The sequence below is a fragment of the Sceloporus undulatus genome, chromosome 6 (genome assembly GCF_019175285.1).
Source record: "Sceloporus undulatus isolate JIND9_A2432 ecotype Alabama chromosome 6, SceUnd_v1.1, whole genome shotgun sequence".
Classification (NCBI taxonomy): Eukaryota; Metazoa; Chordata; class Lepidosauria; order Squamata; family Phrynosomatidae; genus Sceloporus; species Sceloporus undulatus.
Genome location: NC_056527.1, coordinates 29,589,448 through 29,613,316, shown reverse-complemented (window position 1 = coordinate 29,613,316; position 23,869 = coordinate 29,589,448). Strand labels below are relative to the sequence as shown.

Genomic DNA, 23,869 nt, shown 5'->3' with positions numbered 1-23,869 from the left:
AGAATTAGTGTGGTTTGACACCACTTTAACTGCCATGGCTCCATCCTATGGAATCCTGGGACTTGTATTTTGCTGTGGCACTAGAGATCGCTGACAGAGAAGGTTAAATGTCTCACAAAACTGCAGTTCCATAGCATTGAGCCACAGCAGTTAAAGTCATGTCAAACTGGATGATTTTTGCAGTGCAGATGCAGCCTATGGGCTCAAGATTTACTTTGATCTCTTTCCCCGCTTTCCCCAACCCCACATTTTCCAAGGAAGGATCCAGATACCTGGCTCAAAATGGCACATGGTACCTTGGCTACAGAACTGAAAATGGGATTTGATACCCTTGTATTTGAATTAGTAGGTTCAGGTGCCTCTACTGAAGCTGAAAGGTTCAGAGGGGGATCCATGTTGTGAGGGTCCATTCTCCTTCTCTCTCTCAGTACAAGGAGATAGGCACTACAATACCGATACAACTTTACCTCAGGAACCACTTCTGGAGGACTTTTTAAAGCTTTTCAGAGACTTTTATCCTCACTTGACCAATATATTTTTTAAAAGCTCACTACTGGAATCTTTATTGATTTCACAGGCTCCCACACCAATACAAAAATATATGTGTCTTGTGTCAGCTATGCATTTTGTTAATGAGTTCTTAAATTACTGGTTGTAAAGGACTGACCCGTAGCATATTTGTAAATAAAATGGCTACAAGTAGCATTAGAACTGATGCAAAGTATGCTTATTTATTTATTTTTACTATCTGTTGTTGTGTGCCTTCAAGTCGTTTCCGACTTATGGAGACCCTAAGAAAAATCTCTTGTGAGGTATTCTTGGCAAGATCTTGTTCAGAGGGGGTTTGACATTGCTATCCTCTGAGGCTGAGAGTGTGTGACTTGCACAAGGTCACCCAGTGGGTTTACATGGCTGGGATTTGAACCCTGGTTTTCCAAGTCATAGTCCAACACTCAAACCACTACACCATGCTGGCTCTATTTTTTACTATACAAGTAACTTTTACTAATCAGTGGCCCTCCAGAGATAGCATTCCGAGGTAAAATTCTGTACGATTCACTTCAGAAAATAAGTTATTAACTAAGGTACAAACATATCAAGAAAAGGGGATAGAAGAATGCTTTTTTTAATTGAAGGAGGACCTAAAGAGAACAGTTCCCAACTTGAAGAAAATTAGAGCTTCTCAGACAGATGGCTGTTCTCTTTCAAAGGCAAGAACCTGACTGAAAATAACAGCGTATCCCTCCCTTTTCTGGCATGCCGACATCTTTCAACAGGCCTTCATGTTCAAGGAGAAGGGAATTTCTCCTCAGTTTCAGAGACATAATATACTCTGGAACAATTCCTGTCAGTACCTTTTATGTTTCCTGCATAGTCTTACTGAGAAATTATTTATTACGCACATGGTAGATGAAATTTAATTTTCCCACAAAGGCCTCAGAAGATTTGTGTTTACATCGGAAAGAGAACCAATACACAGAACTATGAGAGAGAGAGAAAACCAAATACAGGCACAATACAGTTTGTCAATAACATTGTTGCCTAACTGCTTTTCTCGGTTAATCCAGCAATCTACAAGAATGTATCAAACAATATAAGAAAATGGGGAGGGGAGCACTTTAAAAATAAATATAAAATTAAATTAAATTAAATTAAAAATTAATGTAAAGGATAAAAGAGGGGTATTTTGTGAGCCTGCACAATGGTCCTAAAATCTGGCTGCACCATAATAAAATATTTTTTGTTGTCGTTTTGAGCTTCAAGTCTTTCCAGTGAGACGTGATGGGAGTAGTAGTCTATTTATAGCCAGAGGACTATAGATTCCTCATCACTTCTGTGGACAGTAGGCACCAAAATGGGTTGCATTCAGAGAATCTGAGCCCTTCCCCTCTTCCTCAGAAAACCAAGGATCAAACCTACCAAGTGTGCTAGTGTAGACTATTTTCTCTGGTTTTCTCTGATGTCAGAAAAAAAGGAGTGAGATGGGGACACATAATTCTAGATCATTTCTTTTCCCTGCCCCACCAGTTGGAGCCAAATTTCTGGGGTAAGAAAGCAGTGGTTCCTTCACCACAGAATGTATCTTACAATCATCTTAGGATCACTCTATCAGCAAGCCTAAGCACACTTAAATGGCAATAAATTCTGTTGAATTCAGTTTACTTGACAAAGTATGCACAGTATTGTACTGCATGCATTGTTACAAGATTTTTTCCTTCTCCCCCCCCCCCACACACACACACTTCCTTAGATAGAGATTTCCTGCATGAAATCTCCTTTCTCTCTCTTTCTCATTCAAACTAAACATATGATTTAGGTCAGTCCCCCTTTGGGACTAAGACATTCTCCTCTCAGATTTTCAAGTGAATTACATATTTTCCAACTTCATCCTCTTTCACTTTTCTTTGGAAAGATGGTGAGATAAGTATTTCTTTTTACCTGAACTATTCACTAGCTAGATTAGGATGCTGCCTCTCTCTATATATAGATTAAAACCATTAGTAAACTTTTGTTTGAACTTCAAGCTATTTTTGTTGTTTTTGAGTTAGCCTCAGTTCTTATAGAAATACAGTGTGCTGCGTCATACGCTGAAAGCCGCATGGGGAGAAGGGGCAGCGCATCCCATAGGGACTAATGGGGCATGTGCCCGTGGCGTGCGCACGCCTCCGTACCACTACATGCACAAGCCCCATTCATTTAAATGGGGCTTGAGCATAGGTGGTATTTGCTTTACGCGGGGGAGTCCGGAACGGATCCCCCCACGTAAAGCAAGGGCACACTGTATAGTTACACAAGGACATGTTTTCTGCTACTCTGCTCATTTAAAGCTAGACCCTAACAAGCTTGTTTTGACATTTTTGATATTTCAATATTTTTGTTTCCTAAACAAAGGTTGAAGCCTTAGGAAACTTACATTGCCCTACATCCACAACCCTCTCTGTGTTGATTTCTGAACAAGCAAAAGTGCTGCAAGATGGCATAAAACTAGCTCTGCTCCCATAAGTACTCTTGCACTGACACACAATCACTGGCATCTGAAATGATGGGCTATCTTCATCACACACTGGATTGCCAACACAGGGACTATTATCAGTCTTTGCCATTCACCCTGTGAACTGTCCACAACTGAAAAAAATACATCATTAAAATAACTAATTTTATCTTAATAAAAAGAAAGTCTGAAACTATATGGACAAAGTCATTACTTTGCCATTTATATTATTATTATTATTATTATTATTATTATTATTATTACGCTTTATTTATATAGCACTGTAGATTTACACAGCGCTGTACATACAGGCTTAACTCATCAGCTATAATGTTGAGTATACCAAGCCATCTGTTTCAGTTTGCCTTTGCATGCAGAATACAGGTCATCTTATATATTCCAGTAACTTTATCATGCTTAAATTACACACTAAGGGCATAATGTAAATGGATGTTTTTCTAGCTGGAAGGCTGTTTAAGAGAAAGACTGAAAGTACACTTATTCAATGTGACTTCTTTATAAACCAGGGGTGGATTTTCCCCAGGCACTTCCAATTTTGCAAGCACCTCAGGAGCAGCATTTCCTCTAGGGCAAAACTGAGGGCACAGGGGGTGAGACTGGGTAAGATCAAAGCAAAGTGTGTGGCACCAGATAGAATTCTTAAGAATCTAGATATTTCCCCACCAGTCGAGCAAAACACAGCTCATTCTCTATATGTCTACTCAGAGGTAAGCCCCAGTGCAACAGGTGTCTACTCTAAAGATATTTACATTTTAAATACCCTGCTTTTTAAACTTTTTTTAAACATTTGAAAATATTTGAAGGGTAAGAAGATGAGTCCTCCCTCTCTGCCATCTGCCAAGGTCCAGGCCTCGGAGGGCGAGAAGAACTGCTGGATCTGATCCCCTTCCTCACTACCATTTCCTTCTCCTTTTGTGTCGTGTTTTTTTAGATTGTAAGCCTGAAGGCAGGGAATTATCTAATTAACCATTTTGTAAGCCTCTCTGAGAGCCTTTGTGCCTGAAGAGCGGGGTATAAATACTCTAAATATTATATAAAACAATAATAAGTCTAAAATGTTTCTTATTGTGTGCCTTCAAGTCATTTCCACTTATGCCGACCATAAGGCAAGTATATCATATTGTCTTTTTGGCAAGATTTGTTCAGAGGTTTGCCATTGCCTTCCTCTGAAGTTGAAAGAGTGTGACTTAGTTTTTCATGGCTGAATAGCAAAACCACTGGTCTCCCAAACTCCTAGTCCAACATTCAAAGCACTATACTGTACAGGGTCTAAAAAATACACTTGTCCCTCCATATTTGTGGCTTCAACTTTTGCGGATTTGATTTTTAATATGTTCTCGCTAGGAATACCTAGGTCTTCCAGCACAACTGGATGATCTTAACTAAGTCACACACTCTAGTCAACTTTCACCAAAAGTTGCAAGGAAGAACTTAGAAATCCCTAAAGAGAACACTCTACTAGGCATTTGTAGCTCCTCCAGTTCAATTCTATGGTCAATATCTGGCAGATGCTGACCACAGAGTTGCACTGGAGGACCTAGAGATTTCCAGAGAGGTGTTCTCCCAGGTAAAAACACAGGGTTTTGTTTTTGTTTTGGGGGGGGGGTCATTTGCAGTTTTTCACATTCACGGGGGTCCTGTACCCCTAATCCCAGCAAATGTGGAGGAACGAGTGTAAATGCCTTCAAATACCATTTTAAAAGGAGGGAAGTTTTCTGCACAGCTAGAGTGAAAAGAAGAAGGCCTGAAGAAGCTCTCAGGCTGCAAAAGGACCTCATATAAGCTAGAGCGTATCATCCCTGCTGTAAACAGATTATTTCCCTCAGTAGTCTCAAAACCATTCAGTCTTATGCGAGCTTCATCCAGAAAAATGTGAGAAGATTCTACTATTAAAAATAGAAGAGTAATTTCTGAGTAACTGGAAGAGTAAAGACCAAGAAATTATATCACTAGGAATACAGAAATTTAATGCACTTTTATTATAGAAGTTTAATGTATAAAAAGTGTTGATTTCCATGCTGAGCATTAATAGCATTTTAAGAATGCTATTCTTAATGCAAAGGCCACATTATTGTAGATTTATGCTACCACCAATATAAAATGCAGTTTTCATACAGAACAATTTGGCAGGACACCTCTGGGACAACATGCCAGCATCCTCGTCATAAGCAATATGACATTTCATTCATCAGTCTTCTTTGAAAGTAAATATACCACATGAGGAAAGCATAACATGTTCAGAGAGCTTTGTCTGCTTCATGATTTTACAAACTAGCCTGGTATGACAATGTTTGCTTGAATCAAAATTTGCCCTGTTTTGACACTGTAAACTGACTCACCCCCCACATCATAACATCTTCCTTCAGAGCATTATGATTTTATTTAATTTTGTTTCTTGTGGAACATTTCTCAAGCATTTAAAATTTCTCCCGCCTTGCTACTGTGTTTTACACCTCATAGGGGATTCTGAGAAGAAGGCTAATAAAACAGATTAATATACTAAGGAAGTTAACCAAACTTCCATCTTCCAGAGTTAATATCTGTTTACTTTTTCTGCTAGATGAAATGCTCTGTGGGCAGGATTTACACTGGCTACAAACACTACTGAAAAGATTTCCAGTCTTGCCAATATAATACATATAACATTAAAAACGTAAAATCATTTTTGGATCATATTTATCTTTGAGACCAAAAATGTTAATCACTCAACAGGATTTTAAAAATATACATTATCTCAGCATACCACTTTGTATAAAGTGCAATTACTATTAAAAGCTCCAAAATATTTGGAAGTTGGTTGGCGAATTTAGCAAAGATAAATATGGCATGTCTGGACTTACAGAGCTAGGACTGGAATGTCGTCTGATTTTAGGAGATTCTTTCCCAGTAGACGAAGTCTTGAAGTTAATGCAGGCATTGTTCTCTGAATGTACCCTCTTCACTTGATTATTTGGCTTCTCAAATGGATCAAAAGTGCTTTGTGTCCTCTGAACTCTGACTTTTTTGTCTTCTGGAATTGTGTCCAAGGGTTTGATCACAGAATCCATTCCTTGGCAGTTCTGTGTAGACATCTTTGTGACACATATCTAAGAGAAGGAAAGGAAATAATCTGTTACATAAATTGATGAAATAGCACTGCTTAGGGAAAACTAATCATTATGAGGGACATGCTCTTACCAGCCCCAGTTGTACCATTAACACAGGAGTTTAAGAATTCAATCAAAAGACAAGGTATGCTTAAAAATCTCAGACCTTCAAGCTATCCTACCTAAACAACACCAATGACATTTTAAAAGATGTCCCAGCCTGGATCCAGTAATGGAAATGAATCCAATTAAGGTGAAAATTGGCTTCAGAAGAACGTACATCTGGGAGAGTAATAGTGAACACAGAATCTCGTAAACCAGAAATCATCTTAATTTCCAGTTATGCCAAATATGGGATGAAATGTATTATAACAGCATCTAGTTTGATTCCTTAGTGTTCTGCAACTCAAAAATAGTAAATATTCAAGGAATGCATATTCAGAAATTTTGTAAAACACTTTAAGGGATTGATTTATTACTTGTCAAACAAAATTAATTACATTACTGTAAGGCATTTAAAAAGACAAAGCACAATATCAATAAACCACAATAACTGAAGGTAAGAAACTACAGTCTTAGAAGTCTTGACAGAGAGCTTAAGCAAACAGTATTCCAGTGTTATAACAATGTCACACCACTAAACCTTACAATCCAGTCACTGATATCTGCTACAAAGTATTGATTTCCATTTGTTTAAAATTAGATGAGGCCAAATTAAATAAATGATGCCAATTTACAAGCACACTATTACAGTATACTATGCATCATATAACTGCATTGTTAAGCAATGCTTCTACAGTATTAAACCACTCAGACAAATAGGTAACGTCTAAATAAAATCCTAGCCATGCAACACTGAAGCCCAATAATATAATAAACAAAACTTATAAGCAGAAATGGAGAAACCACTTCTACCAATTATTAGCACAACAGCAAGATTATATATCCAGATATGTTCACACTTAAAATCAGATCTGATCAATGGCACTGCGATCCAAAACACACTGCAGAAATAATGCAGTTTGAGATCACTTTAACAGCCCTGGCTCAATGCTAGGGAATTATGGGACCTGTAGTTCTCTGAGACTTTTAACCTTCTTTGTCAGGGAGTTCAGGTGTCACAATAAACTACAATTCCCAGGATTCCCTAGCAGTGAGCCAGGGCAATTAAAGTGGTCTCAAACTAGATTATTTCTGCAGTGTGTTTTGGACCTTAATCATGACTAACTTAAAATACATCCAGTTTCAATTCATCTACCATAAATCAGAAACAACTTGAAGGAACACAACAACAAACTCTTAAGAAATAAATGTGACTCAAGCCAGCAATGTGTATATATAGTTTCCTACTTCAAATAATGTTGTTCTTCCTATTACAAAAAGGTGGAGGGGAGGGATAAAATATTTACACTATGTCTTTAAATTTTAAAAATACAAATTTCTGTCATGGTTTAAATTGAATTGTTATTTCAATTTATTGTTGGAGCAGTTGGGTTTTTTAATTACCTCACAACAAAATATCTTCAGACAGTAATTGCTGGTATCAATTTTTATCTGGCACAGAAACACCAATACTTTGAAACAAGGTATGATGGATGAATTCATTCCACACAAATGAGACAAGTAGCCATGATCCAAATTTGACTTCAAGTGATTTTTAAAAATCAATTTCTATTAATATGATGTTTAAACTAAATCATATTATTATTCCCAAAGTTTCTTCTGTGGAAAGACCTGAAGATATCTAGTAGTCTGTAGACATCTTTTACAATGAATAGATGCAAAGACATAGCCGTGTTAGGGAATCAGCATGTAAAAGGGATCTTGTAGCACCTTTAATACCAACTGAAAGAAAGAAGCTGGTAGCATGAGCTTACATAGACTTGAGTCTATTTCCTCAGATGCATGAGTGGAGTGGAAAGTGCAGAGGCAAATCTATATAAGCTGACTGTGGGTAAGAATATAAAACTTTGTGGGTATGCAATGAGGTGACCAGTTTTAACTCTAAAACCAAGGTGACCAGATAACCACATGAGAGCATTGGAATGTAGTGTGGGACTAGCAAGGAGATGTGATGAACTGACCAAGACAGTCCCCATGAGGCTGAGAGGTTAGCTAGTGTTATAATGTGTGTAGTGCCAGGAAACCATTGTCTCCCAATTATCATCTTCAAAACTGAACGTGTCACCTTACCTCCACACACGAAGTTTTGCATTCTCACAGACGGACAGCTTGTATAGATCTGTCCCTGGAGTCTCTACTCCACCCCATACATCTTAGGAAGTAGACTCAAATGTATGAAAGTTCATACTACCAGCTTCTTTCAGTTAGGTCCAAAACACACAGCAGAAATAATCCAGTGTGAGACCATTTTAATTGCCCTGGCTCAATGCTAGGGAATTCTGGGAACTGTAGTTTTGTGAGACATTTAGCCTTCTCTATCAGAGGGCTCCCCACAATAAACTACAGTTCCCAAGATTCCCTAACACTGAGCGAGGGCAGCTAAAGCAGTCTCAAGCTGGATTATTTCTGCAGTGTGTTTTGGACCCTAGTCTCAAAGCTGCTACAATATACCTTTGCACAAGGAATAGATGCCATAACCCCAGACAAGAACCATGCACAGGAGAACTGATCTCAATGCCAAAGTCAACAGCAAGAATTTTCTGAAACCATACAAAAGTTTTTGTGCAAAGAAGGGCACAATCCTAGAATCACCTACAGAAAAGTAACTAGCATGTTTGCAGGAGAATTCATAGAAACCACAACCAACAGGAGCAGTACTAAAAGACCCAGAGAATCTAAATCCATGGGAGCAGATCTGGGGTAGATCTACAAATATCACTGTACTGGAATGGACAGGAACACCAGCAGATATCTAGATACAATTTAGCATGGACTGGAAAAATGCTTTAATAGTCACAAGACTGTTATCTCAAAATGCGTATCTCAAAATGATTCTTGGATGCATGGGGTGGAACTCTTGAACCAAATAGTTGAACAATGACATACAATCTATTTTTGCACTTTTCATATGACATGATCTTGCCCACTTTCAAAGAGCAAAATGTTCTGTTCTTTTCTGTAAAAACTTTGAGCTATTCAAAAATGAAGTCAACGAAATGCAACAATATATGTGTCAACAAATTTGGGACTAAATCATAGAATCATAGAATCATAGAATCATAGAGTTGGAAGAGACCGCAAGGGCCATCCAGTCCAACCCCCTGCCATGCAGGAAATCCAGATCAAAGCTTCTATGCTCCTAGAGCCAAAAGGGAAAAATGATGTATTACAAAACCCATAATTTAGGATATTATTTTAATTTCTTTCTGAATCTGTAATTTCCATATTAGTTCAGCTTTCTACAACGTATACAAGGCAGAAATCCTAACAACCACAATAAGGCAATTTTAAACCCTAGCATCCATTCATTACATGAAATCTAGTAAAAATGCTTCAGAAGGAAAAATGTTTTTAGAAGGAAAATTAAAATATTAATTTTACAATAAGGATTGCTTTTAAAGCATATATTAGTTCTCCTTTTAAAAACACACATACTGTACAGTTGAATTACTGGACTGGACTGCTAAGATAAGCACCACACTATATCGCAAACCCACAGACCGTTTCATGTACCTACATGCCTCCAGCTTCCACCCTGAACACACCACTATATCCATAGTCTACAGCCAAGCCCTCTGATACACTTGCATCTGTTCAGACCCACAAGACAGGGGTGCTAAACTCAAGGAATCACAAAAAGCATTCCTCAAACTACAGTACCCACCATATGAAGTGAGAAAACAAATAAACAAGGCAAGATGTATACCCAGAACTGATCTACTGCAGAATAAAATGAAGAGGAAAAATGACAGAACCCCACTAGTGGTCACATACAGCTCCTAACTGAGACTACTTGGGCACATCATCAATGAACTACAACCTATTCTAGACAATAATGCCACTCTTTTAAGGGCCCTTGGTGGCAGACCTTGACTCGCTTACAGACAGCCTCCAAACCTCAAGCAGATACTCACCTACAGGACGACACACAACACAAATGGCAACACAGGTACTAAGCCTTGCCACAAACCAAGCTGCCAACTCTGCTACACATTTATCCAGGAAATGTCATCACAAGACCTAATGGTATCACCCACAATATTAGGGGGATCCTTCAAGTGCTCATCCTCCAATGTGATATTTTCTATACTGTGTCAGCAATGCCCTTCAGCACTCTACATTGAGCAAACAAGCCAGTTAAAATTGGACCTGCAACTTCATTTCCATTCACAAAGGACTTGTAATTTGTATTGACATCCTCCCATACCAATCGCATATATATGTCTGTTACTTGGCTTCCACTCCACCAAATGCATCCGAGGAAGTAGACTGAATTCTGTAAAAGTTCATGCTGCCAATTTCTTTCTTTCAGTTAGTCTCAAAGGTGCTATAAGATCTCTCTATGGACTGCTAGTAGTCTTTTTAGTGCCCATCTAGTCTCCAAGATCGGTAAACCAAGTAACAATGTGTATGAAGGCTAAAAAGGATTTCTGGGTCACAAAGGACTAGAAATGTAGGGATGAAGCAGACTGCCCCGATAGAGCGGTGTCCCACCACCCCTTTCAGCTCCAGATCGGAGCTGCAGCAACCACATGCCATGGTCCCAATCCTGCGCTCTGCCAGCTCTAAAAGAAACAGCAAAATGCCACTCCTTTTAGAGCCGGCAAAAAGGCTGCGGCACTTTTTGGCTCTCCTTTCAGTATGCGTCTTATAAACACCAAGTCAAAGGAGCACCGTGACACCCCCGCTGTGAGGTCAGTCAGGTGGCGTGACACCGGCATGGGGGTGGTGTCGGGGCATGCATTGTCCAAATGCCATGCTCCCACACCACTGGCACTTCAAGCTGGCCTGTACAGCTCCTTAATCTCAAATAAAAGCTACTTAAGCAGAATATAGGTATTAGATGATACATAGTTGCACCTATGAATATGATTATTATAAGCATTATCTGACCAACACATATAAGTCTGTTGTGTTGTTGTGTGCTATTGTCATTTCTGACTTATAGTGACCCTAAGGTGAACCTATCACAAGGTGTTCTTGGCAACATTTCTTCCAAGAGTGTTCACCAATGTCTTCCTCTGGGGCAGAGAATGGCTACTAGCACCATATGGAACCCCTTGATTCAGAAGCAATATTACTTATTTAAGGGGGTTACACACAATCTTTCAACAGGCTCCCAGGAAAGCTTACAATATATATCTGAATAGCAGATGTGTGGGAGCAGCAATGGATGAAGATTTTTATCTTCATGCTTCACCTCTAATCTTCCTAAGAAGAACTCAGTTGGCCACCGTGCAAGGCAGAATAGTAATTAGACGAATTTGCAATCTGATCTAGCATGGCTCCTGTGACATTTTAAACGCTTCCTCTTCTTCTTCTTTTAAGTCTGCAAAAACAAACCATATCAGACCCATATCAGATCCATTATAATCTCCGACCATGCAGTTTTTCTGCTTACAGGGAAGTTTTGTTATCCACAGAAATAATTTAAAAGTATCATCACTGAACAGTACAGTTATTTGGCAGAGTCACTGTACTACTTCCAAGCACTTGGAATGTTACCTTGAATGATAAGAAACAAGCTAATTCAAAGATATAGCCATGTTAGTCTGGAAAATCAGTATGTAAAGGGATCATGTAGCACCTTTGAGACTAAATGAAAGGGAGAAGTTGGTAGCATGAGTTTTCATAGACTTGGGCCTATTTCTTCAGGTGCAAGGATTACGTAGGCTGAAGGCAGCCATCCATAACTGAGGCGCAGTAGGATCCTAGCTTGGAAAATGCTGTTTAAAGGATTCCAGGCCCTGCAATGCTTCTAAGCTTAAATCCTACTACAGCTCCTTCATGGATGGTGTAAAAATTACATTAATTCTTAAAATATAACTTTTCAAACTCTACCAACTTCTGCTATCACATGCTCATAAACATAAGAACTCTCATGTCTGCAACTGCCAGCATTGACATCCACTGTTTTCAGATCTCTAAGGAACACCAGGTGTTTCACTGCTGACCAGGAGGCAAGTTTTAATCTTTGAAACAGCTTGCCACACTTCTAGCAAGCATCCTGATAAATCATTACACCTAGAGACGAAAGCTATATCCATAGAAACCATACAATTGCTTCTAAGTGCTCCCACTGCATTAAGGTTATCTACAGTTCATAATCCTTACAATGCCAAGTTTATTCATTATATACAACTTGTAATGAAATGAATTAAAGAAATATGGTGTGCGCTGATATCAAAAACCAGGAGCTGACATAGAACACATGAATAAGACCTTTCAGGAAGAGTGTTATAAGCTAAACATTGTACCATAAGAGATTGTGAGTTAGAGTGACTGCACTGTACTTCTACACAATCACAGCATGCAAAGTTACTTTTTAAAGTAATTAGCTAGATATCATCCCATTGCTTCCACAAACCCTAAAGTTAGCTCCTGGTAGAATTTTTCAAAGTAACTCATTATTTTCCCATTTCTAAAAATATTAAAAATAGGCATTTCTAGTTACTTTTTAAATAACATCTGAATTCTGCAAGCCACAAACTTGGGAAGAAATTACATTCTCCTCCGATCCACCACACTGTCACCTCAAAACCTACAATGCAGCATGTGAAATTCTGGCTCCATCATTCAAGAAAGCCATACCCTTACAATTATAAAAAGAACTGGTTACATAGATTATCTACACCATAAAAGTGATGCACTTATCTTTCAGTAATTTGTGATCTATCTCCAAATCAATTATTGTTGTGTGCAAGTCATATGATTTAGGATTAACCTAAACCTATCATTGGGTTTTCTTGGCAAGATTTGCCTGAGGCTGAGAGCTTGTGACTTGCCCAAGGTCACCCAGTCAGTTTCCATGGCTGAGCAGGGATCTGAACCCCAGTAATCCAAAACATACATAACTATAAACACTTTGAAAACACTGAAGCAGAACCAATGGGAAAATCTATTTCAATATGTAGTTTTAACACATAAACACAAAGCAATATTGTATGTTTTATATCTATTTATGTTAAACACGTTATGCTCAAATTTTACTGTAACTATGTTTTCTGTTCTAATGTGTTTTTTATTATTTCTTTTAACCTCACCCAGACAGATGGGTCACCTGACATTCAGAATACCTACCTGTACTTCTATAATGTGAAGTCGGTACAGCAGTGGAGGTGTAATGCTGAGCTACAAATGTGTGCAATGGTATATATGCAAAGATTTGCATTCAAACACCAAATCCAAAAATCCTCTGCCTTTTCCAGACACCAAAACAAACTAGAAAGCTACACTTCCATGGTGGTTATGATCTGGTGACCTACATGACCACTCACCAAGCCGCTCTCATCCTCCCACCCACATGAGGATTCCAATTAGGTGGTTAGACCATACGTTTTAAAAAGTCAGTTCTTCCCCCAAATCGCGAAATGAAACAGTGTTTTGTTTTTTGTGGGATGGGGTAATTGCCTTAAAGCTTTCAGGCATTGAAAGGAAGTGTTTTCACATCAGAATGAGAAGAATGTCGTGTATTCCAATAAGAATGAGAGTGAGGTAAGCATTTTAAGCTGTGTAGAGTCAGGCTAAGACATTTACCAGTAAGTGTCTTGTCTGTGAAGGTGAAAATATGCAATCAATTGCTTTGCAACTAGGTGTTTAGGATTCCTGAGAGAGTCAAAGTTCACTGGGGAAATAAATCCATGAATGCCCTCAACAATAGTAAGTATCATATATACTCAACTATAAGTCAACCTCATGTATAAGTCAAGGGCCGGTTTTGGAGAGATAAATACGAAATCTGGTAAGACCTATGGAAAGGGGAGGATAAAACTTTGGAGCTCAGCACGGTCCTTCTTCACGAGTCATCTGCTCACCTTCGGTTGTCTGCAGCTGGCCACTTATTTCCTCACAGAGGGTGAAGAGGAGGAGACAAGCAGGCCAGCTGCAAACAACCAACTGCAGAAGAGTGTGTGGTGGAAGAGCCTTGAGAGGTGAGCATTTGCCGCTCTTTCTCCTCCACTGCCCAGCCTTCTCCTCTGAAGAAAACCCGGTGGCACAGGTGTCTTCAGGGGCAAGCATTTGTCCTCTTCCTCCTCTACTGCTTGGCTTCTCCTCGGGAGAAAACCAGGCAGCAGAGGATTTTACCGTATTGAGCCAAGTATAAGTCAACCCATATTTTTTGGTCAATTTTTTGGTGTATGTTTTTTGACTTATACAGTGGACCCTTGTTATATGCTGGGGTTTGGTTCCAAGATTCCCCATGTATAACAAAATCCGTGGATGCTCAAGTTCCATTAAATATAATGACATAGCAAAATGGTGTCCCTTGTAAAAAATGTAAAATCAAGGTTTGATATTTGAAATTTATCCTTTTTTTTAACATTTTCAAACCGTGGATACTTGAATCCGTGTATAAACCGTCTTGAGGGGAGAGAAGCAGGCAAGAAACAACAGGCCTCTGCCTGCCAAGAAGAAGAGCCCTCCTCCCAACCACCATCTTGAGGGGAGAGAAGCAGAGTCATGATGTGTTATGTATTGTTAATCTGATATTGGAAACCGCTTTGATCGTCCACGGAAAAGCGGTATACAAATTATTATTATTATTATTATTATTATTATTATTATTATTATTATTATAAAAAATCCATGTATAAGAAGGGCTGACTGTACAAGAGTATATACTGTATGTGTTTGTATTGATTTCCTAATTATCTTATTATAAATGGGTGTGATGAGTGGAAATGGTAAATGCAATCACATGTTACTGCTACTTCTTAGTGGGCTCTGTGGGAGAGTCAGCTCCCACAGACAGAAGCAAGGATGGATAAAAATAGCAATTTAGTACACCAGACCATACCTGCTTCTGTGGTACATGTTTTTTAAGCTGGAATTGTAATAAGATTTTAAAAAAAAACCTGTAGTTCAGGAGCAGCTGTAGAATTGTTCTTTCACAGCTTGCCTTGGATCACTAAAACAGCTGAAGATGAAAAAAACCCTACTGAAAACTGTTCAGAACTGAATACAACTGGAATACCAGTCCACTGTCTACTGTTCTATGCATGTAGTCATGTCATGGACATCATGAAGCCTTGAAGGAAATGTGGCACCCAATCTTTGGGCCCCAAACTTCACAGTCATGATGGACCTGAATATATTTCATGTATTCACAGATCCACAGAGTCACTAATGAATTATAGGATTGCTAGACTATGTTTGGTTTGAACCTAGTATACATCAAGGTTCATTCTAACCAGTTATGAGTTCAGATACCCATTTTGACAATACAGTGAGCCCTTCTTATCCACGGATTTTTAATCGATGGGCTCAAGCATCCACAACGTGCAAATATTAAAATAAAAGTATAAATTCCATAAAGCAAACCTTCATTTTTCCAATTGATGTAAAGGACACCATTTTGCTATGCCATTATATTTAATAGGACTTGAACATCCAGGGATTTTGTTATCCATGGGGGATCCTGGAATCAAACCCCAGCGGATAACAAGAACTCACTGTATATGCCAAGCAAGCCAAGAAGCTATGGGATATATATGGTCAAGCTGCAGTGATAACACTTCATGGTGTCTGGAGGGAGATATTTGCCTGGACAGGCAACCTAATATACCATGGAAAACACAGCTTGGTAATAGTGTGGTTACAACACAAGTAAAACCATACTTTCTTACTGAAGGAAATGCAGGGTGTTTTTTTTTTTTTTTTTTTTTTTTTTTTTTTTTTTGAACTGGCAGAAAGTCTGGTAACCAAAGACCTAATATATGTTGGCACCATTCAACAAAATTAGCCATACACCACACTGCCATCACATTACATCTGCAGTAGAGCAGTGAATAAATAGATATGGACATGGTACACTATAAGTAGAAAAACTGCTTGCAAGGATTACTGCACAACCAAGTGTTCTGCTCTGGTTGTCTGTAGAATGGTTGGCCATTTACTGAAGGATATTTCCCTCAGCAGAGACTATTTAACTACTGGAGTAGAAAATTCTCCCACCAGAACATAGATCTTCCTGCAAATAGGGGGATGGGGAGTATTTTTATTTCTCTTTCCTTCAGGATTTATTAATTACCTAGGCTGAAATAAGGGTCTTTAATTATGAATTGAAAACAACAATAGTAGCATTTTTAGGATTAAAAAATTGTGCTGGTCTGTCAGCTTCTCAAAATAAATATTTTTTTCTCATGTGAACCTGTATTTTCTGGTCTGAGTTTAGAAGTATTGTGGAATATCCTTCATTCTTTATCTACAAAAACTCTCATAGACATAAGGCATTTTTTTACCCTGAAATGCACTGGAATTCTTATGAAGTCAGAAAATATCCTTCAGAAGTCATTCAATACATGTTTTTCCATCTGCCTCAATGAGGATTAAACTTGCAATTGCTTTAAGACGAGTGCTTTTGGTGTAAAGCAGAGAGTGGGTTCCTGTACCATACAATCCTATGCTTGCCTTCTCAGAAGTAGGTTCTGTGACCTTCAATGGAGCACATTCTCAGGAAAATACAATATTTCATTAGCTAATTAAATGTTTGAGTCTAATATTAATTACTATGAGATGAAGGGCATGGAGAGAGAGAAGCCTAGGAGGGAGAGGTTTAATACATAATATGTAATAAATTAAATATGGTATTTTTAAAAGGCAAAAGAATTTCAATGCTTACTTTGAAGCCACTACTTTTTCCTTCACTGTAGTTTGTAAGACATTTTCAGAAAATTCATAAAACACTTCTAACAACAATGGTTGTTATACACTTTGAAATCTAAAGGGAGGACTTCCTTAATATTCCCAGGCTTTGGACAATTTGAACTCAAGATTCCTGAAAATCTAGTGTTCATTAATAATTTGTCTCCATTGTGGCCATCAGGAGTAGGAAGATTTGAGGTATATATAGTGTTAGCAAGAATGTGACCTAGTTTCAACGCAGCCAACCCAGTGACCACTTTTCTCTCTCTCTGCCACAACGGTACTCAAACCAAGTGTACAAAACTGTCTTTTTTTCTGTGTTATGTGCTCAAGAATTGGTCTTGTTTCCTTGTGACAATGGAAACAATGGGATGATTGCTTAAACACATGGCTTTTAACTCATCTTTGCACAATCTTCTGGCTTTCAAATGAAAGAACACAAAAAGAAAGATGATAAAATCAGTTGAAAGCAAAAAAGCTGCTGCCTTAAGGCAGTCACAAAGAAAGCATAATTTGACTGCAGGAAAGGCTATCAGCAACACTGTTTTTCATGAGGGAAATGAAATTAGTGTCTGAGTAGTGACAAAACACATTCTGATACTAAACTTAGCTATTTCACAGATCATATACAAGACTAGCCACAAAACTCTTATACCAGACATGTAAGTAGCAGTTTATCTTTATTTTTAATGTTGCATATTAAAATATTTATCTCCCACCATTCCTAAAAGGGTCTTGAGCAAGTGCACAATGAAATAATTACAAACAGTTTAAAAATGGTGTAAACAGGAAGAATAATCTAAACAGACTAAAAGCATATTAAATAATCTAACAATTTAAAACAAGACAATTTAATAATTTAAATTTAACAATTTAAAACTTTAAACCAGTTAAAGCTATTTAAGACAATTTAGACCACAACTTAACACTTTAAACCATTTAAGACAATTTTAAAACCACTACCATATGCAGATTTGGTTAAGCTCAATTAGGTCCCCAAAGGCTTTAGTAAATGTGAGTGTGTGTGTATGTGTGTGTGTGTGTGTGTGTGTGTATTATTTGCTGTTGAAATGAAATCAATATTGGAGCCAGTCAGGTCCTTATGGAGATGATATTCCACAAGTGTCACAACAGAAAAGTCCCTCTCCCATATACTCTCACAGTGTATTGTGGGACACAAAGGAAGACCCCTCCTGCAGGTCTCAAACTCTGGGCATGACAAGAGTTGTTCAAATATCAAGGTCCTCAAGACCACTGGGTTTACAAGGTTCTTCTCCCTTCTTATCAATATATAGATCAAACTTTTCTTTCCTCAGAACTCTCTCTTGAACCCTTGGTCCTTTTACTGGCCCTAATTCCTTTCCTAGTCCACTTACAAGTGACTCAGAGATGGGCTCCCAGTTTCCCTACCTGTTAAATGCTTTAATATTTTTGGTAGCATGATTTGATGTTGTTATTTATAAATTACTTCTATCCACTCCTTTGTAAAAAGAAAGAAAGAAAGAAAGAAAGAAAGAAGAGATATTAACTTTTATTTACAGACATTACTTAAGTTATTCTTATTACAATTGGTTCTCAAAACGTGTTGTTACAATACCTACATCTCTTTAATAATAATAATAATAATAATAATAATATTTATTTCTATCCCGCCTCCCTCAGTATTGGATCGAGGTGGGTAACAGCAACAAGAACAATAAAATCAAACATGAGTATCAATATATAAAAGCATAACAGGACATATTAGATCCTAGTTCCCCTATGTCCCTCCCACCCTAAAATACCATTAAAAACGATTCCCAATAAAATGGTTAATAAAACAGATCGAGATCAAAGTCCGGTGGGTACAGCTAAACAAATGGAGAGTGAAAATTCTGAGGAGATCAATTTGGGAAGGCCTGCCGGAAGAGATACATTTTTATTGCCTTCTTAAAGGCTTCCAGCGATGTTATATGGCAGATCTCATCCGGCAGGTCATTCCAGATTTTTGGAGCGACAACACAGAACGTCCTCTGGGAAGTCGTCTTCAGTCTAACTTTACTTGTTACAAACTGTGTTTGTTCCAGTTCCCTCACAGACTTTGGTTTCCACCTTAAACTGTGTTTTATTCCTAAACACAAGTTCCAATAAAACCCCTTCAACAGGAGTATAAATCCTGTGAAAGTCTTGCTCAATTCACAAATACCATTTCCCCCAAACCAAGGCAGTTATGATCCCCCTGAACTAGCTCTTTACTTCTCACAGAACGTGACACACTCAACTAATTTCACTGGACTTCTTTTGTCCTTTTACGTCTTCATTCCTTACATGGGAATCTGAATCCCATTAAGGCTTTGTACTGAAACCTCTTCTCTGTTTAACAGTACATGACACACTCCTATTTCTTTCAACGGCTCCTCCCTTTTGTACTCCCTCCTCAGGCAACCCCTGCCTTTGCATCCAGCCGAACTCTGACTGGCTGTGGGGGAAATTCCACTCTGCCAGTGACTCTCCAGTCCCAAGCCACTGAAGGCTTTAAGTACCATAGCCAGCACTAGAAACATATTAGTAGTCAGTGCAATTCCTTTAGAACTGTAGTTATATGGTGTTCCACCCAGCAGTCCAGCTGCTGCATTTTGCACGAACTGAAATTTCTGAGTAATCTTCAATGCATGTAAAGTGCATTGCAGTAATCTAATCAGGAACTTGCTATTTTTGGACAACTATAGCTTGGTTATCCGTATTAAGGAAAGGTCATAGCTAATAGACTGGTCAAAGCAGACCCAGCCACTCTGAGCCAGGATGTTCACTAGAGCTTTCAGTAAAAAATATGAATATAAGAACACTCACAAGCTACACACCCACTCTTTTATTGGAGTGCAGCTCCATCCACAGCAGGCTCCGATCTGGACTCGAGAACTTTATCTTTGGCTTTAGTTTATAGGTCCTCATCCAGCCCATTATAGGGATCCTACCCCAACAACCTTGCTGAACTCCCTAGGTGATGTCATATAGATAATGAACAACATGAGGGACAAATTAGAACCCTGTGGCACCCACAGCTTAATAACCATTATGCTGTACGAGAGTGCTCCAATCCCATTACCTGGACCCAGCTCCACAGATATGAGTAGATTCACCACAACATAGTGTCTCCTACTCCCATCTGATAAAGCCAGTCCTTTCAGAAACCATGAGTAATGGTATCCAACAGCAGCAAAAAATCCTCTTAAGATCAGTGGGGGTAGCATTCCCTGCACTATTTTCATCTTTTACTAAATTGTAAATTTTTGATAAGCTGAAATTTGACATGTACAGAGTTCTTGGCAGGTTTCTTGCTGAACTGTCACCAACATCTAGAATTATTGCAAAAGAATGTACATCTTTACTCATGTTAATGTGTTCCAACATTGGCAGGAAACACAGAGAAATGGCTTGTTTAGCAAAGCCATCTATAACAGACTGTAGGCAATAAGAGAACTAATGGATTAGCATTATCAACATTTACTAGAACTGATCTTGCTACAGTGAGACATTTCAGAAGTTTGTTTGGTCACCATCAATGTTATCCACCACACAACTTATACAGTTCTCTCACACACCTGTGGTGAGAATTGTGAAATCCGCCAAGCAACTACCAGAACTCCAGCAAGCATAGCCAACAGTAAGAAATGCTGGGAGTTACAGTTCAACATCATATGGAAGGTCATGCATTTCCAACCCAGAACAAGACTCAAGAATTATATCAAGATAAAACATGGTCTTCCTCCCTGTGCAAAGATGCTTAAAGAATTGCATGATTCCCCAAAATTGCATACATGGAGCCAACAAGAAAAGGTTAGAAAATGAGTTGCAATACTTGTTCTTTAGTTCTTCACTCTACTCATGACCACTGTGTTAAAAAACTGTACTAACTCTTGTTATGATTGCTAGGAGAGCATCTTTTTTGAGACTGATGCTTTGACAATAATCCAGGGCTATCAGCTGACATTTCATCACTGACAGATGTAAAGGGCAAATGAAACAGCTTGGACTAAGCTGGTATTTGAATGTAAAAGTATACCTTGGCTGAAGCATCCTTGGATACAGTTCTTATGGTTAACTACTACTACTACTACTAAGCTTTATTTGTATAGCGCTGTAAATTTACACAGCACTGTACATACAATCTTTTAATTAGACGGTTCCCTGCCCTCAGGCTTACAATATAAGAAGACATGACACAAAAGGGGGAAGGGACTCTCTCCCTCAGAAGCCAGGATGGAGCCAGATGCCTTCTGGGAAGGGCTCAGTTCCTTTTAACTGTGTTGTCTGATGTAGGAATGACTATTTGGCTGCCAATGCTACCTGTTTCTACATTTGTAAATACGGTTTTCTGAAAAAGTGATTAAGCACTTAGTTTCAAAGGAAAAGAAACGTGAGCTTCTAAACCCACTCCTAGTCCAGTTGCACTTTAAAGATAAACTGAATTTTTAGACTGAATGCAGGAACATCAGCAGGCAATGATTGTTGAATATACTATAGCAATTTCATTAAATCTAATTAAATGACACTTTAGACATAGTTGTACCATGAATACTAAATGCTATCCTTGAGTAATTCAAACTACTTAGACTCCTTTCATCAGACGTTGTATCTAATCAAATGTAACAAATATAATTTATAGGAGCTTAATTTCTTATATAACTGGAATTTTGCTTTCTTTTAGTTACCCTTGCCTGACATACTCTCTTCCCAATAGATTCATACTCTTCTGTTATCTGGTAAAAAACATAAAAGATCCAAAAGCAAGTAGAATATCTTTTACTTTTTGCTAATGTATAAATATACATTATCTGTACACAGAAAAGTAATCTAACCAGCCAAGGATGTTCCTTTATTCGACAGGAATTATTCCTCATCTTTGACATCGATTCACATGGAAATCCACTCTCAGACCAAGTCTTATGTGCACCTTTATTTTTGCTTGGTTCCAACCACTTACAGTAATAAACACAACAACAAACACAAGAAATTGACTACATTGTATGCCATAGGCAGGTTTACTCTTTTATATTTATTGTTTTTATGTACAGCGCTGTGCAAATCTACAGCGCTATATAAATAAATAAATAAATAAAATAATAATAATATATTGCTCCAAAAATTCAGTTGTTGAATTTCAACAACCATCATCTCCATTAAGCACTGATGATGGTCAGGAATGTTGGGAAGTGCTGATAATCTCCCATGCTTTAGGAAGTGACTACCAGACTGACCGTCTAAACCAGTACTACTGTAAGAGGGAAGCTATCGGCTGGATTCCTGAGCCACTGCTGATAGTCCCTGGAAAGTTTCCAAGGGAAAAAAAAAGAAACAACTGCAGTCAGTAGGAACAAATATGGTGCCAGTCTATGGCACATTGGGAAAAAATTATGGACAGTTCTTCTTAGAAGCACTGGTCTAAAGCTAATATTATACTGGTGCTGCAATACCACTGTGATGGAAATTTCTTCCTCTCCCCCTCCAACTCTAATCTCCAACCAAAAATTAAGTCAAAAATGTTTCCTAGCCTTCTGGAACAGATTCCTGGGATGTGCAAGGTGTTTCAGTGGGGTAGGTCTGCAAATTACTCCCACTTTTCTGGATATTTTATTTTGGAGCTCAGTTGACCTAGAAACAAGTTGGCAAAACAATTCACACATTATAATTGCTTAACAAAGGACAAAATGTGTTGTGAGCTACACCGTGTAAGAACTGCACTGCCAGCTGGCATTCAGCAAAAAAAGGTTCTCTTGAAAAGCAGTAATCTGCTACCTGTGAGAGCTAGGATCTATTGACATGCCATGAGTCACTGTTGCTATACTTCAATCCAACAGAAGTACAAATATTCGGACAATCAAAAACCCTTTTCTATTTCCTATCAGGAGGTCTTGAAAAACATTACTTTTTCATGGCAGGGAATCCAGAAGGAACAAACTGCAATACCAGCTTTCAAAAGCAATTCTATGTAGGTCTTTTGATTGCAGAAATGAACACGCTTGCTTTAAGACAATGGTGGAAACTACTAGCTGAGAACCTACACCACAAAAATATAAACATCTTTTATTGATAGTGTTGCACTATTCCAAGATTTTATTTCCAAGCTTGACAAGGCTCTTCAGGAAGAGCAATTTATGACTTATAAACTGTAAGTGATTCCTATTTATATAGCCTCCAGATAATTGTTAGGAACAAGAATATTATCTTGCCTTCAAACAGTGTGTGAAGCCAACATGTTCCCCAAATTATCTTTACTGCCATTGCACAAGATGATCTACTTTTTCATGAGGGAAATAATATAATTTCATGGGACACATCCTTATTTTGATTTTACTCTCCTGCCCAACTAGATGTGTTGTCTTGAGGTAATTGACTTCTCAAAGTCATTTTCAAAAGACAACAGTGCAAAAGAACCTGAAGAACTGAGTTTTGTTCAAAAATAGCCACATAAAAGCATTAGAGGTCCAGGGCAGATATTTAAATCTTGCAAAGATATTGGTGGGCTGTTGAGTTGTACTTCCTTTAAGAGTTCAGGTTGGAATTTTGTTTCCATCAGTTCAGTCATCACCACAAAAGTAGATTTTTTTAAATAAAAATTGTTTCACTTTTAAGCTCCTAATAAACAAAGTTTGCTGGCTGGTGTACAGGTTGTAAATATATGTAATTAATTAATAAAGCAGCAGTACAACAAAACAATGAATGAAAGCCACAGAATATGAAATCAATAGAAATCCAGCAGCAAGGGGTAAAATAATACAACATATAAAAGTGAATTAAATCCAGCAATAAGGTAAAAATGCAATGATGTAAAGCACTAAAACAATTATTTTTAAAAGCCTGAGAGATTAGAAACATGTTCACCTGGTGCTGAAAAGACCACAATATAGGCACCAAGCAAGCTTCTTTGAGGAAGGTTTTCCACAGAGTGTCACCTCTCTCTCTCTCTCTCTCTCTCTCTCTCTCTCTCTCTCTCTCCATAAAATCTCCTAAACTTAAGAGATTC

General features: G+C 38.1%; 1 protein-coding gene across 1 annotated transcript in view; it reads right to left on the bottom strand.

Annotated features, from left to right (window-relative positions):
• Positions 1-23,869, bottom strand: part of CDK14 (cyclin dependent kinase 14) — a 220,875-nt gene that overhangs the window by 123,317 nt on the left and 73,689 nt on the right. Inside the window, exons 3-4 of the mRNA XM_042472048.1 lie at positions 5,790-6,099; positions 2,915-3,064 (exon numbers count right to left, since the gene is read on the bottom strand). Coding sequence (XP_042327982.1) covers positions 2,915-3,064; positions 5,790-6,099 — 460 coding nt within the window. The remainder of the gene's footprint in view (positions 1-2,914; positions 3,065-5,789; positions 6,100-23,869) is intronic.